General features: G+C 40.0%; 1 protein-coding gene across 5 annotated transcripts in view; it reads left to right on the top strand.

Annotated features, from left to right (window-relative positions):
• The first annotated feature begins 998 nt into the window (after positions 1-998).
• Positions 999-14,699, top strand: part of lama2 (laminin, alpha 2) — a 156,130-nt gene continuing 142,429 nt past the window's right edge. For all 5 annotated transcript variants that reach the window (XM_067481811.1, XM_067481810.1, XM_067481809.1 and 2 more), the window contains exon 1: positions 999-1,131. In XM_067481811.1, the coding sequence (XP_067337912.1) occupies positions 1,068-1,131 (64 nt within the window). In that variant the 5' untranslated portion in view covers positions 999-1,067. The remainder of the gene's footprint in view (positions 1,132-14,699) is intronic.

Here is a 14,699-nt window from a genome sequence, read left to right as displayed (position 1 = left end):
CCATAGAACAGTAGTGCATGAAACTGGGTGAACTTGAGTGGACTCAAACTTCTGTCCAACTCGGCTCTTTCCTGCTCTGCTCTCTTTACCTATGAAGTACTCTGTACTCCATTTAGTTGTTTCATCCTCTTCTTTCCCCCTCTGGACTTCTGTATTGTATCAGACAAAAATGTGCTAATTTACCTTTCACTTTTTTTTCTATACTTGGATTTAGTGTTTTACTTTTACAACAGCGCTTGCAAGCAGGGAAGATTACAACAAAATGTAACGTTAAGTAAACAACATGGAACGAGATTAAGTGCATGTCCTCTTTATTTAAGTCATTAGAGCACAACACCAGCATCCAATAACAACTTCACATTAGACGTTTCATATGTACATTTCATTTGAATCGAATAAAAGTATTTTATGAGTTCCAATAAAAGCACTGCTTCAAATATTTTACTCAAGTAAAAGTACTAAGCAGATTAACTACATTTGACCTAAAGTACAAAAATAAAAGCACTTCTGAAAAAACAAAACAATGTATGTTAAACAATACTGATTATGGTAAGTATGGCAAAACATGTAGAGTTATTAATAAAAACTGAAACTCAAGCGTCACTGTTGGTAAAGTTGGAACTGATTTTACCCACTTTATGCTCTGACAGGTGTTTAAGCCATAATGATACATCAGGTGGTATTAATGTTGTGACGGAAGCCTGTATTTGTACAAGTATATGTCAATATTTTAGTCACTTTATTTTTGTTTTCACACATGGCAGCTCATCAGGGACCCTGATCGGTCCCACATTCACTAAAAAAAAGTCGACATCATGGAGACAGTCTGTGGTTACATAAAGAGACACATGACTCAAAGTGACCTGGGTGGTTTTAAAAGCAACCATCCATCCATCTGTGCACCATCCAACATGCTTCCTCCTCTCTGTTCTGACGTCACGAGAGGAGGAGGAGCAAACACAACTTGTGATGAAAAAAAAACTTTACTCCGAGTCTCAGTTCATCACAGAGCCGCGCGAGAGGAGAGCTCGCGGTTTGTGAATCCAAACGTCCGACCGACCCAAATCATGCGGTTCCTGTTGATGCTGGTGACCGCGGCTCTGCTGCACCGCTGCCAGGCGCAGCAAAGAGGTGAGTCCCCCCCCCCACCCCCGGAAACGGATCGGCACACGAGCCTCATTTGCCCTTAATTAGCCAATCAGCCAAACCTTTGCGAGAACTAGATGGAGAAGTTACAACTGGTGATCATACAAGCGGAAAACAAGACAGACCTCCCCCTGATGACTCTGCTGACAGATGTTGATTTCTGAAACTTTTGTTCATTGCATGTGACAAACTCTTCAGTGACACGTTGTGTGAAGCAGATATGTAACGAACACATCATAGAAAAACTGGAGTGACCAGATAAAAACAGGCGGATTATGAGGAAATGGGCCCTGGGCACAGAGAGAAGGGCCCCACGGCGCTTCTTTTCGCTTCTTTTGAGTTTTTGGCAGTTTTATGTCGTATTTCTAATTTTGGAGCATGTTTTGAGTCGGATTTAGCTGATTTTTGTCATTTTGAAACACAGAAATTCTGTTTGAGTTTGGCTCGGGTTTGGTCACTTAGGTTAGGGTAGCTAGGCGGGCTATTAAACAAATTAGTGGCTTGAAATTCTAAAAGAAAACCTTTAGCAAACAAGTTATTTTTACTGTTCTTGAAAAATGTGTCACATTGGTTTTAGATTTTCTGAATACGACCTGGTGGGTAACATTAGAAATTACTATCAAAGTGTGTAATGTGTACTTTTACCAGGCTTGAAGAACCTCACAGGTTTTTGGTCTGTTTTTTTGATCCAACTGTCTCAATATGACTTAAAGGATCTCATCACACACATATATGAAGAGTGTGAGTGTGTCTTTCTAGAAAAGTGTCCCTGATACCTGGACCACGGACTCATTGAGAAATGTTTTGTTTTTATCAACGAAATGCTCTCAGTGAAAACTTTTCTGTGTATTTTGTGCATCATCCAGAGTAACTGCATGATGCTGTTTCTGGAAATGCCCATAGATGTTAAAATTGGAAAACATTCAGTCTATCCTTGCTGAATGTTTTGCAGAAAAAAATTGATATATCAAACCCTGGATGCTACTGAAGTTAAATGAGATTTATTTTTTCCATTTCGTGAAATAAACCTTTTAGGGTTCAAATTAAGTTTTGAAATGCACTCAAGACCGACTGCTGATGTTATTTGTGATACTACAAAAGATCATATGCTCTGTGTGTGTGTTTTAGGGCCGTGACATAGTCAACAATGAAAAATGAGCAGCAAAGTGTTTGGCACAGATGAAGATTGACAACTGGAACAAAATCAGTGTAACATGATGAACCTGAACCATGGCTGTATAACACCAGTTCTTAGAGTTAAGTCCCATGTATATATTACAAAATGATGTAGTTATGGACATTTTTAGGGACTGAAAAGACTTCCAGTGCATAAAGATGATCAAGAAGTTTTTTGAACGTGTGTGTGTTTGTATAGACTATATTTGTGTGTCTGCAGAGCAGGGCTTTAGCATTGGTGACTGTCGTTTGATAGATGAGACAAATCTAGTGCTCGTCATGCTTTTTGCTATTTATCCTCTTCAAAACATCTTCAGCTACTGTTTAACCCAGGAGCGCTTTAGACCTCCTGCAGAGGCGAGGAGGGGGAGCTGCCACCAGGGTGTTTGTGCTTCTGCATATTGTGTGTGTGTATGTGTGTGTGTGTGAAAAACAGAGAGGCAGAGTGAGTAGAAGAGGGCGGGAGAGGCCATCTGCACGAGGAGCCTCATTACAAGGCGTGTCAACCAGGCGTGCTCTCTATCAGCGACAGAGCTCAGATAGACACCGGGAGATAATCAGAAAGAGCAGAGGAGGAGGGCTGAAATAGAGAGGTGAGAGGAAGATGGTTACGTTCAAGAGTTATTCGGCATCAGAGGAGAAATCAGTGAAGGAGGATGGGTGGATCAGGTACACAAGGGTTCACAGGACGTGAGAGGAAATAAGAGGTTTTGAAACAGTTTGCTCTAAATTATAAAAGCTTTAGAGTTGGTTGGAGGAAAGAGATGGAAACGCATTTGGAAACATGGCAAAACTTCAGGGGAGTTGGGCAGAAAGGTTGCACAATACTATTGACCCTGCAGTCGTTGGAATAATTGTCCTGAGGAATGAACCTGGATATTACTGGATCAATTTCTGGATTAATCAGTTAGTCAATCATCAGCACACGTCCTTGATACTAGTGTCAAAGACATGTAAATCGATAGCTTAATCAATAACTTAAGTCATTTTCTAAATTGTTTTGCACAGACCCTAAAAACAACAATGAGTTGCATCTACTCATGTTTAGGGTCCATCAGTCTGCAACCTTGATTGTCTCATTTGTCTGTACCATAGACGAATGTTGTCCAAAAACGATCAGCTGTCTGAAGTAATTCAAGCAACCAACTGTACCTAATGGAATTATGCTGATCCTCTTAACTTATAGCTGAAATAAACATTAGTTGTAACCCTAAACTCTGTTTTCATATTTCATATTTTACAATCTAATACGATCCAATACAGCAGCTCTGCCATGAATTCTACTTTTACATTGTTATAATTTCTTTGTTTTTAAACTCCCCGTTTATGTTGAGGTCAAAGGGCTTAGTGGAGTCGTACTGGAGTGCATTATAAGAAGAAGTGGTTCTAATGTTTTGGCCACCCTATTTTAAATGAATGAGGCGCTGGATTGCATTAGACTGCACAGGTGTACCTAATAAAGTGGCCAGTGAGTGTAACTTGCACAGTAAGAAAAAGCTCGTCATGTACAAACTTTATTTTTAAAAGTAGACTGTACAGGAGTATAGTTCTTCATTAAATTAGGAACTTTTTCTGTCAGATGAGTCGGTATATGATGCACGATACTCTAGAGCTCAACAACTATATTCATAAGAAATGTCAAGCATGTGATGGTCACCGGGGAAAATTGTAAAAGTTCTGCAAGTTGCCAGAAAAGTTGACTTATTGGTATTAATATGTGAGTATTAATGTGAATGTTACCAGCCTCATTTGCATGAAGGGAACTCGCCAGAGACACCAGTGGGGAATGAATCCAGAGAAGGCTTGTATGCCAACTGAGAAATCAACATTTTTAGCAAATTCATGTGACTTATTCATAGCTGTCCTGCAGAAACCTCTTGACTGCATCTTCACAATAAACAAACACATCAGCAAGGGTGAGGAAATGGATTGATTTCCCTGTTGATACCTACTGGACTTGGACATAATCAAAGGTGTTGCCTGAACCTATGAAGTGTTTTCTCCTCGGGAGGATGTGTGCTGAACACGTAAAAAATAGGTAATTTGTAGATAAAAGATCTCTTCAGAGTGACTACAGATGAGTTTATAAGTTTATGGTAATGTGGATTAACCAAAGCCAGACTGAAAGTGATGTGATGTGAACTCACCTTAGTGAATGTGACTAGAATCTAGAATAGGTTTTGCTGCCCATCAGAGAAATCTGCATTTTTATGAGGGGAATCCAATCCAATGTTGTAATATATCTAAAATATGTTGATCTCAGTCTGCTTTGTTAATGTGAAAGCATCCAAGCTTAGCAGAATGGATTTGATCGAATTCACCTGCGGCAAAGCTCTGACTTTTTTTGTTTTTTTTTATAGCCCGGGCCCAAAATTCACTGAATGTAATAACTTGTATGCTAGAGAAGGAGGGAGGAAATGTTTTTATTTATTTTTGTCCTTTCGGATTATCCCGTGAGTTCAGGGTCGCGGATCATTGTCCGCAACCCTCACCAATTTCTATCGGGCTTGGACCGGGCCTGCACAGCTGGGGATGGGAATGGGCTGTTAGGGGTTCAGTGTCTTGCCCAGAGACACTTCGACATATAGCCGGGACACTGAGGGAGGGAATGCGGGTTACAAAAATTAAAGGAAATTAAGAACGAACAAGCAAAAGGGCAGCGTATAGTCTAGTTGACTCCAGGGTTATATAACCAAATATGTCGTTTGTTTAAATTTGCACACTTTAAATGTATCTGTAATTGGCTTTTCTCTTTCTGGGTTTCTGTTATTGTGGTACTGTGGACTCTGGGTCGCATGTGGTGGAGAATTTTGTTTGAAATGTTTTAAAAACAAATGTTGCCCCATGTGCTGCTTAGCGGCTTTACACTGCTGTACAGAGTGAAGCAGAACCTCTTAATTTATTTCTTTTTTTTCGGTTTTCTTCTTCTTTATTGTTTTTGTGCAACAAGGAGGTCTGTGCTAGGGACAGGTAAACTGATCATGGTTGCAGACTGATTGACACTAAACGTGAGTTCAGGCAGACTGTTGGTGGATTTAGTGTCCATCCATCCATTATTTGTAATCCCTTGTCCAGTTCAGAGACACAGGAGGGTGGAGCCTATCCCAGCTGCCAATGGGCGAGGGGCAGGGTACACCCTGGAGAGGTCACCAGCCTATCTCAGAACCAAAACAGAGACATACACAGCCAGACAACCATTCACACCTTCGAGCATTTTAGAGTTAACCGTTAACCCAACGTGCATGACTTTGGACTGCAGGAGGACCCGAAGGAAACCCGACGCAAACACGAGGAGAACATGCAAACTCCACAAAGAAAGGCAGCAGCTGGTCAGGGATTTGAACTGGGGACCTCCTAGCTTTGAGTGGGCAGCACTAACCACTGCACCACCGTGTTGCCCAGGTTTTAGTGCCTGTTGCAAATTCAATAAATTTAGAGAATTACCAGAATTATCCTATAACCTCTTTTTGTTTATAAAATGTAGGGAAATGTCTTATGTCCACATGTCCTAAAGACTTAAGCAAGACCGGAAGCTCTAACTTGCTCCTGATGTTTCTATTTAAGTTATGTTGGATAAAGGTGACTGGTTGTTATACCGTACAGTATATTTTGAGTTTTATGCCAAATATCTAAATATGGCTAATGTGTATAATTTTAGGAAGAAAAAAGTTATCGAGTTCTACATTTTCTTTAACTATAAAGTTAATGTGTTTTTTAAAATATGTGCAGTTTTTCACAATATGTCTGCCTGTTTCTGCTAGTGTTCTATAGTTATATTGCACAATATTTAAGAGATTAGGCTTGTTACAGAACGTGGTTTTCTATCATACAGCTCCACGACTCAAGTTGTCATTGGCTTCAAAGCAGCCACGAATTCATCTGTGACACTGCACCAAAGACGCACATCACATGATCCCGAACAGGTGTGTACGTGTTGTTTGGAAAAATCCTGTGGGAGCTAAAATTAGCCAGGTGCTAAGTTGGAGTGGTGCTGTAGCCTACATGTCATTAAGAAAGACAGAGGAAGTTGGAGAGCAATTTGATGCATGCTGATTTCAAAAGGTCAGGCCTGCAAAGCAAAGAGTATTTTTTTTTTGTTTTTTTCAAAATGCCGTAGCAGGTGTGGCACATTTTTAACAAATAATCACTAAATTCATTTGGAGACATTGATCATTGATTTGTGCCTTTAGGACATTTTATATTAATTAAATGGGAAATCTACTGGATTTCTTTATGGTATAGTGCTGTTCTGACATTTTTTTTCCATTTAAGTGAAAAAAAAAACGCATACCTACATCCCAATTGATTTGAAAGTAATGTTGATTTCCTGCTTTTGTATCGGACTTGTGGAAAAAGATTGCCCGTTGTTTCATGACCATGTATTTGCTAGCGTGTGCTTGTTACAGTAGTATGTTAATATTTGACATGTGCTTTTCCCTGTGGGGCTGTGCTGCCTCGAACACAACAAACCTGCTGAACAAAACCTAGGTCTGTGCGTGTGTGTGCGTACGCCCATGAGTGTGTTTCCTGGCTGTTTTGTTGTCAGAACAGCATTGATAATGCTGAGGAGAAAATCAATAGTTAATTCTACCAGGGACACAATAGCTGCTCTGCCCAGCACCACTCTACTGTGGGTTCAGACAGAGAAAGAAGCAGGGCATGAGTTGATGAATTGGTGTGTGTGCACATGTCAGTTCATAGTGGGTGTGCATGTGTGTTTGCACCATCTACTGCAGCCAGACTATTTATTGAAGCTAAAAAAGAAACTGATATGGATTTGTAGGAAAGAACATAAAAATTACACAACAGCTGAGGACAAACTTTTTAGGTTGGAATCCCAGCATCGCTGTGAATGTGTTCTTATTTGAGGTATTCAGCTCAGAAACAATCCCATGACTTTGAAAAAACACTGTAAATTAGTACAAGTGTCTAATGGCGCCCGTGTTCTCCATGAAGAGGCCTCAAAACAAAAATAAGTGTCCTGTGCGGGCATGTTACCTGTGTACTTGAACATGTAAATTTCCGTGGAGCATTTGATGAGCAGGACAAACAACCAAAATGATCCATCTTCACTCTGAAGCACCGGCCCAGTAGAGTTTGATGGTTTCGTTTCTCTGACCCTTTTAGATTTGCGCTTACATCTGCGCTGCTGCTGTGTGGGTATATTGATCTCTAGTAGCATTTTGTTTTTGGTGAAGCTAAATGTAGGTTACTCCTTGGAAGTTTTACTGCAAAGCCCATGTTTATTGTGTTTAGTAGTGTTGACTGAAAAACTGTTAAAATGACGATTAAACTGTTAATGTCTGATTGTTTCAGCTCTGCAGCTTCAACTTTCTTGATTGTACTGGAATAAATCAGATTTTAGTTTCAAAGCTTTTCATTTTAAATATTTATGATTGTGTGTCTGCTATTGATCCGAGTATCTGAGGCGTTATGGGATTTAACACTGCGACCTCGTGGCTAAAACACAGCATGCCTGACATGCAGATGTACGGCTGCAAAAACAGAGGCTGCTGGGCTTTGTACACACACCTGCAGCTGCAGAGACTTTGGAATGACCCCTGCTTCTCCATCTTTCTTTCTTTGTCATCCTCTTCTGTCTGTTGCTCTCTGATCTTTCTGGGTGCCTATATATTCCCAGGGAGCTTCCTGCGGTAACACATGGTGTCAATAATGAACCCTCCTACACACACACACACACACACACACACACACACACACACACACACTTACACACATAAACACACACAGACTTGCGGACACTCCCCTCCTCTGCTTCTCATAATCCTCCATCCCCTCTTTCCGTCTTCTTTGTTTTCTGCCCCCTCTCTGCTTTTCCTTCTCCTTTCATTCCTTGGCCTCCTGAACGTCTTCCCTTTTGCCTTTTCTCTCATTTACTCTCCTCTTTCTCCTGAGCATATTCTTAGTTCTTTTTTAATAGTCTCCATCCCTTCTTTGCCTTTTGGTCCTTTTGCGAGCATCCTTTTATTGAGCAGACGCTAAGAAAAGACCCTGCACCACAGTCCAGTATTAAGAGAAGTCAAAATAAAATCTGGACCTAATCATTTGTCTCAATCTTTTAAAAAACTCGGGATGTTGCTGTTTCTCTATTTCACATCCTTTCCCATCTCCTCTGTGCCCCCTTGTGCGTTTTCCCCCTCATGTCCTCCACCTCCTCTTTGCTGTCTCACTTTCATCCTGGGTAGGAGTACTGCTGACAATCTCTGCGGCCATGGCTGAGCTCAATGTCGGGCCTCGGTTTGTTTGTCTTGCCTCTCCTTCACCATTGCTTTCTGGAGGTCTTATTGTTTTGTTCCAGCTCAAATCACTTCAATTCAGAACCTCTGTTTATCCACAGCGAACACACTGAGAGTAAGCTGCTTTTTTTACAGGAGAAATCTGTCTGACACAGGCAGTTCAAAGTCAGCCATAAAGCAATATAGACACCCCCCAGCTCTGTGTTGGATTTTTCAGTTTGTTGGGTTTCGTTTGTGTATGTTGTTTTATTTTTTTCTGACTTCCACTTTGGGAACTAGTTCTTAGTTTGTTGATCTTGGTGTGGGCTGGTTTTTCCTCATTATGTTTAATCTACATCATGTGCCTGACAGTTTGGTGGAACACCAAATTGTCTTAAAATCAGAGTTATTCAGGTGTTGGGTCCTTGTGCTGATAATCAGGTTTATCAAAACTTTTGTGGATTTATGGCAGATTACGCTGTGTTTACAGTTACAACTTGGGGGTGGGGACATTAGGTCATTTAAGTCAGGCTTGGGAGACTTTATATTCATGTACTGTAGTTACAGTATGTACTGAAATGACATCGTCTCCAAACAGACAAATATGTAGGATTCCCTTTAGTATCTAAGAAAATCTCTTAATATGATGATTAAGAGATAAGCAGTCAGGTTATAAGGGACTTTTTAATATGATGTCTAAGGGCTTATTTACACAGTTTCCCAGCATTTTTGACCCAAAAAACTAAGTTTCTTGGACTAGTGTGATGGTGTTCAGTGTACTGTTTGAAAAGCTGGGTCAGTAGATTGTGGATGTAGATTTTCAGATGGGCACTGACACTGAAAACAGGACGTTACTTTACACCCAGCAGTTTGTAAATTTCAGTTTGACTTAATTTTGTGTCCTTTCAGCTTATCCTGTGAGTTCAGGGTCACTACAGCAGATAATTTGTTGTGGCGTTAATTCCGTTTAAAAAAAATAAATGTTTATGCCGGATGCCCTTCCTGACGTAACCCTCACCAATTTCAGTTTGACTTATTAATTGTTCGATTTTTTTTTTTTTCAGCTTTATCCTGAGATGACTACTTGAATATTGTAATTCTCATCTCCTTTTATTGTTGCCGTTTTATCTTAATATTCAGGCTGACAATGAATACAAAATTCCAACTTCAGTAAAAGTTGCCAGTGGTTAAGTGTATGATGTGTCTCTGTATAGTTGTACAGCAAAGCAAACTGATAATAAAGCGCCATCAAAAGGTTGATGCAGCCTTAATTAGCAGCTGAAGTGGTGAAAGAAAGAGGGAATTCAGATTGTGAGCCTGGAGGAGGAATGCAGACCGTGATATGCATCATTGAATTAAAATTTTATGAGTTTGTGTGCAACACTAGTACACAACCTGAAACATGAGTCTTCAAATCATTGATAACTTCTCAGACGTGCTAACTGTGACCTGTGCTGCTGTGCCGTCATCTCTGTGCTCATGGCCCCCACGTGTTCATCGGTTTCTCACCGAGCTCAAACATTGATTCCTAGGGTTTGTTGTGGCTTTGTAATGAAATCGATTCCAGTCATCTTTAAAGTCACTAAACATTCTTGTATTAGGTCCAATGTAGACGAAAGGACCTGAGCAAAAAGGGTGAATGTTTATGTCCCATTAATGTTATAAATCTGAAAATGAGATGCCCTCAAACTCCATCATCAAATATCTTTATGAATAATGTTTCCCAAGGTGGTTTTTACACTTTTGTCTGTATGTCTGCAGCGTTGGCTACTGTGGTCAGAATGTCTGAGCTGAGGCTTCTTGTTAGATTCTGGTTTCTTTGAAGTCCTTACAGTAGATTGATACCAGCTGGTTTTTAGTGGCATCCTTGTTTAACACATGGTCACAACATGGTTATCAAAACGCTTCAAAATGTCTGTGTAATAAACATAGTGTCATTTGAGTCATGGCCTTCAACATTAAAGCAACCTCTACCCTCCCTCACTTTGACCTCTCAGGGTCGCCATCCCCTGCCTTATGTTATCATAACCTCAGCTTGTTGTGTGGTCCAGAGTAGTTGTGAGCAGTCAGCTGCAGAATTCAGAAAGTTTGCACCAAAGTGCAGATGTCGTTCTAAAGGCTTTTACAGTGCACTTGGTTTTTGAAGGAATCTGCAGTCTGGATTTATTTAAGAGTAAGACTAGATCATTAATGGAAACACTGTTGCATAATTATCTTAGCCAACACAAAGCTCTGGCACATGCTTTCAGTTTGGCAGTTTTTAACATTTGGAATCCAGAGACAGAGAACCCAAAAATATTACATAAACAGCCATCACTGCCATCTTTAAAGAGAGAAAGAGGAGATTACCACCTCCCCTTAACAGCATATAGTAAAATGCAAATCACTACTTGACTGATAAGTGGTGTTAAAGGTGGGGCTGTGTTAGAACACCGCATGAACGACCACTAAGTGTTAACAAAAGTGTAATTATGTTGCAAATTTTCTCTTAAAGTCAAATTTTAAAGACCCTTATTTGACATCCTGACCTACTGTATGTTGACTAGCTGTTACCTGCTCATTTTACTTAAAATGATGTACACGTGTACATGTGAGTTTGACTCCCAAATGGATTAATGAACGACTGAAAGTCCAGGGCACCCCTACCCAGCGATGGTTGTTTCTGGCTTTACGGACAGATTTGTATGCAGTGCACACATTGTCTTTGCAGAACCACTCCTAGATAGAAGTGTGTGCACACACACACTTACACACGCACAAACTCACACAGAGGCAGCAAACAGACAGGCCATTATTTTGGGGCCGAATGTTTGTGTGATTGAACTGATAAAGCTTCAGAGGAATAAGAGTCTATTAGACTGGCCTGGTTAGCGATGGATTTAACATTTATACACACCTCTGTGTGTGTAGGTGTGTGACAAAGGGCAAAAACACACTCAGGAGGAGGCAATACTAGAGTGAAGGGGGGAGAAAGAGGTATGTGTTGTGTATACATTTTTGCTTTTCCATTATTCCAGTTGCTTTTCTCATCAATATGGTGTGTGTGTGTGTGTGTGTGTGTCTGTAAAGTAAGAGACAGAGGGACATATTCTGTATGTAATTTCACATTTCCATTATAGTTTTTGTATTTCCATTATTCTGGGCCAAGGCAAACCTACAGAGAGCCTAATGCAGAGCAAATGTTCATATCTGACTCAAGATGAAATATGTGAAAAATGCTGTGTGTGAGGACAGGGGCCACAGAGTCTTTGCAGCCCCGCAGTAATAGACCAGTGACACGTGGGAATTTTAGCCACTGCTCTGTGATTGGACGGGCAGTTGGACCGGGCTGGTAGGGAGTGAATTATTCCACAATGTCATTTCCTGTTCGGGGCACAATGCGGATTGTAGAGATGTAGCTGTGCAGTCATGGATTTGAGTTTTTTAAAAATGTCATAATGGTTGGCCCGATGTAGGCCAAGGAATGAGGCCAAAGCAAACACTGATCTGAAGCTCAGTTTGATGAAGTGTGATTTGTTCTGTTGCTGAGGCTCCCAGCACTACTACAGAGAGATGATGTTTCCCTGCTACCATTGGATTATTAACTAAATCCATTATGGCTACATATCGCTGCAGTGTGTGTGTGCATGGCTGAATAAATAATCAATAAATTTATTGGTTCTTTTTAGCAGAACATTTGGCTTAAAACCTTAAATCAATCACCCTTTTTGTTTGTTTGTAATGTAAACAATAAAGTACAGTTGTTGTATAGTTGGAGCTGTATGACATAACGTATCAGCATCATCAGAGCAATGGGCACATTCACGTTGCAGGACATGGGCCATAAAGTGAATTAAAATAATTCAAACACATCAGCAAAGGTCAGTGGCATTTCACCTCAATCATTACACAGACACAAACTGAGCCATCCAAGCCATCTAGTGAAATTCCTGTGCTTCTCCAAACATCTACAGACAGATTAAAATGGTTGAACTCAGACTTTGATGCTGAAACTTGATGCCTTTTCATATTAACATAACATTGTCACTGTCTCTCAGATGTTATGAGAGTTTTTGAGTCACATTCTCAGTAGATTGCAGATTTATTTAGGTTATAAATCCATTTCTTTCAGAGAAATGGTAACAATAGATGTCACTGACAGACGTAACTGACTTTACAGTGTTTTTTTTTTATTCACGGTAGAGGAAGAAGTGAGGCCTAACTAAAGTTTGATCAAGAGATATATCTGGTTGTAGAATCATTTACATCACGAAGTGTTTGTATTCATAGTTTTCAGTGATGAATGTTTGGCACAAAACTGAATGTGGGCAACTTCCTGCTAAGAATAATGAATCACTTTTTGACTGATTCCTATTGAAGATTTTATAAATACTGAGGTCAGACCCTCACCAGTAACCTCTGAATTTAAAATCTTGTGAATGGCAGAAATTTAACTCATGATGAATGTTTGCCTAGAAATGAATTATAGAAATAGTGAATGTGTGGAAACGTGTTTGTCAACTCTTTAACCTAAATTTGACCTTTAACCTCTGTGCCTTGTGAGGGACATGACCTGTTGAGATCGAATCACTTTTAAACTTTTCAAGTGTCTAAACATCAGGGGAAGTGCAAGATTCTGTAAACGGGCCTCACCTTTGAGTGAAAAGGTTTTAAGACTCCTGAGAAAACATTTGTCTGTCAAATACTGTGGACTATATTTCATTTTTTTAATATCTCTGAGACTCATACTTCATGTTTTTTTTTTCTGCTGACCTTGTATGGCCTCGCAGAGAGAAGCCGACCTAAGCATTCAGCCGAGCCTGAGGCTTGTTCTGACAGTGGGTGGGAGGTGGGTGGTCCGTCAGCACATTTATTCCTAGAGGAGCCCACTGCTCTGTTCTAGCAACTCAACCAGCTCATTGTCCTCTTTGCCTTGGACCCTGTTAACAAAGTCTTATGTTGGTTTGACTTGTTTGGGTCTCGCTCTGCTCTGCTCTTTTGTTTCTGTTGGTCGTGTTTCTTTTTTCTTTACATTTTTGCTCCCTCCAGCCTGTCAAATATCCCCGTCCTGCTTCAGAGTAGGTTTGATTCCGATTTAGAGTTTTGAACTAACTCAAACTGCAAACTAATACTTAAAACTCATAAAGTTATCTGATGAAAGCCTTCAGTGACATTTAATGTCTCCCCCAAAAGGTGTTAACATTGTGCTTTCTGAGTGTTTGCGGATGACAGGCCAGATGTGGATTATGTAACATCACACTCCTACAGTAGGTAAATTAGGCTACATTGTGTAGCTCAATAGCTAAACATATTTCTACTATGTACATAGTTTTACACTGGGGCAGGATTTTAAGCAGGGCCAGTCAAACTGTAGATGTAGAAATGTTTCCCTGTGAAGGCAGGAATGGGAATCTACTCAGCCTTCAACGCAAACAAAATCCTACAGAGTTGTAATGTTCATGGCCCTGGAATTCTTGGTTTGAAATGATGTTCAGGACTAGCATTTTAACATTTCCTTCCGTGAAGTTTCAGAACTTTTGTCAGCTCTAAAATGAAGCGAGACTAATTGGCTCACTATTTAATAAGCAAAGTGGCAGCCTGCTGACAGCTTAATGGTAGAAACACAGATGCCGTGTAACTGCAACATCCCTGGCTCGGTTCTGGCCAGGCATCGTTGTGGAATGTCCCTCTTTCTACCATGTTTCCTGTGTGTATTTAAATGCGTTTAAAATGTCCAAATTGTTTACCCTGAATCCTCCAACCCCTGACCATTTTACATTTGCAAACTTGCCCCTAAATTACACCGTCACAGTTTTTACATAATTTAGTGTACTTTTTTCATAATAAATTGTATCAAATCTGAAACGAGTTCCACGGCCACTTAACGAACCATAATCCTTTTCACTTAAGTAGTTAATTTTACCAGGGCTTAATAGTGTAAAACAAAAAACTAAAAGTCTATTTCTAACTTTAACTAAAATGCTTTTCTTGACTAAACCACATTTAAAATATATCTAACAGTACATACATATGAATCATTCTCCAAGGCTCATAATTTAGTCATGTCTGCAACTTAACTTTTAGTTGTAGGTGTTGATGCAATTCAGTCATTTTACATAACACATTCATTAGACTAAACGTACGGCCTAATGAATGTGTTCC

The sequence above is a fragment of the Channa argus genome, chromosome 17, assembly GCF_033026475.1.
Source record: "Channa argus isolate prfri chromosome 17, Channa argus male v1.0, whole genome shotgun sequence".
In the NCBI taxonomy this organism is placed as follows: Eukaryota; Metazoa; Chordata; class Actinopteri; order Anabantiformes; family Channidae; genus Channa; species Channa argus.
Note: the sequence above shows the minus strand (reverse complement) of the source record. Positions and strands in the feature narration are given on the sequence as shown.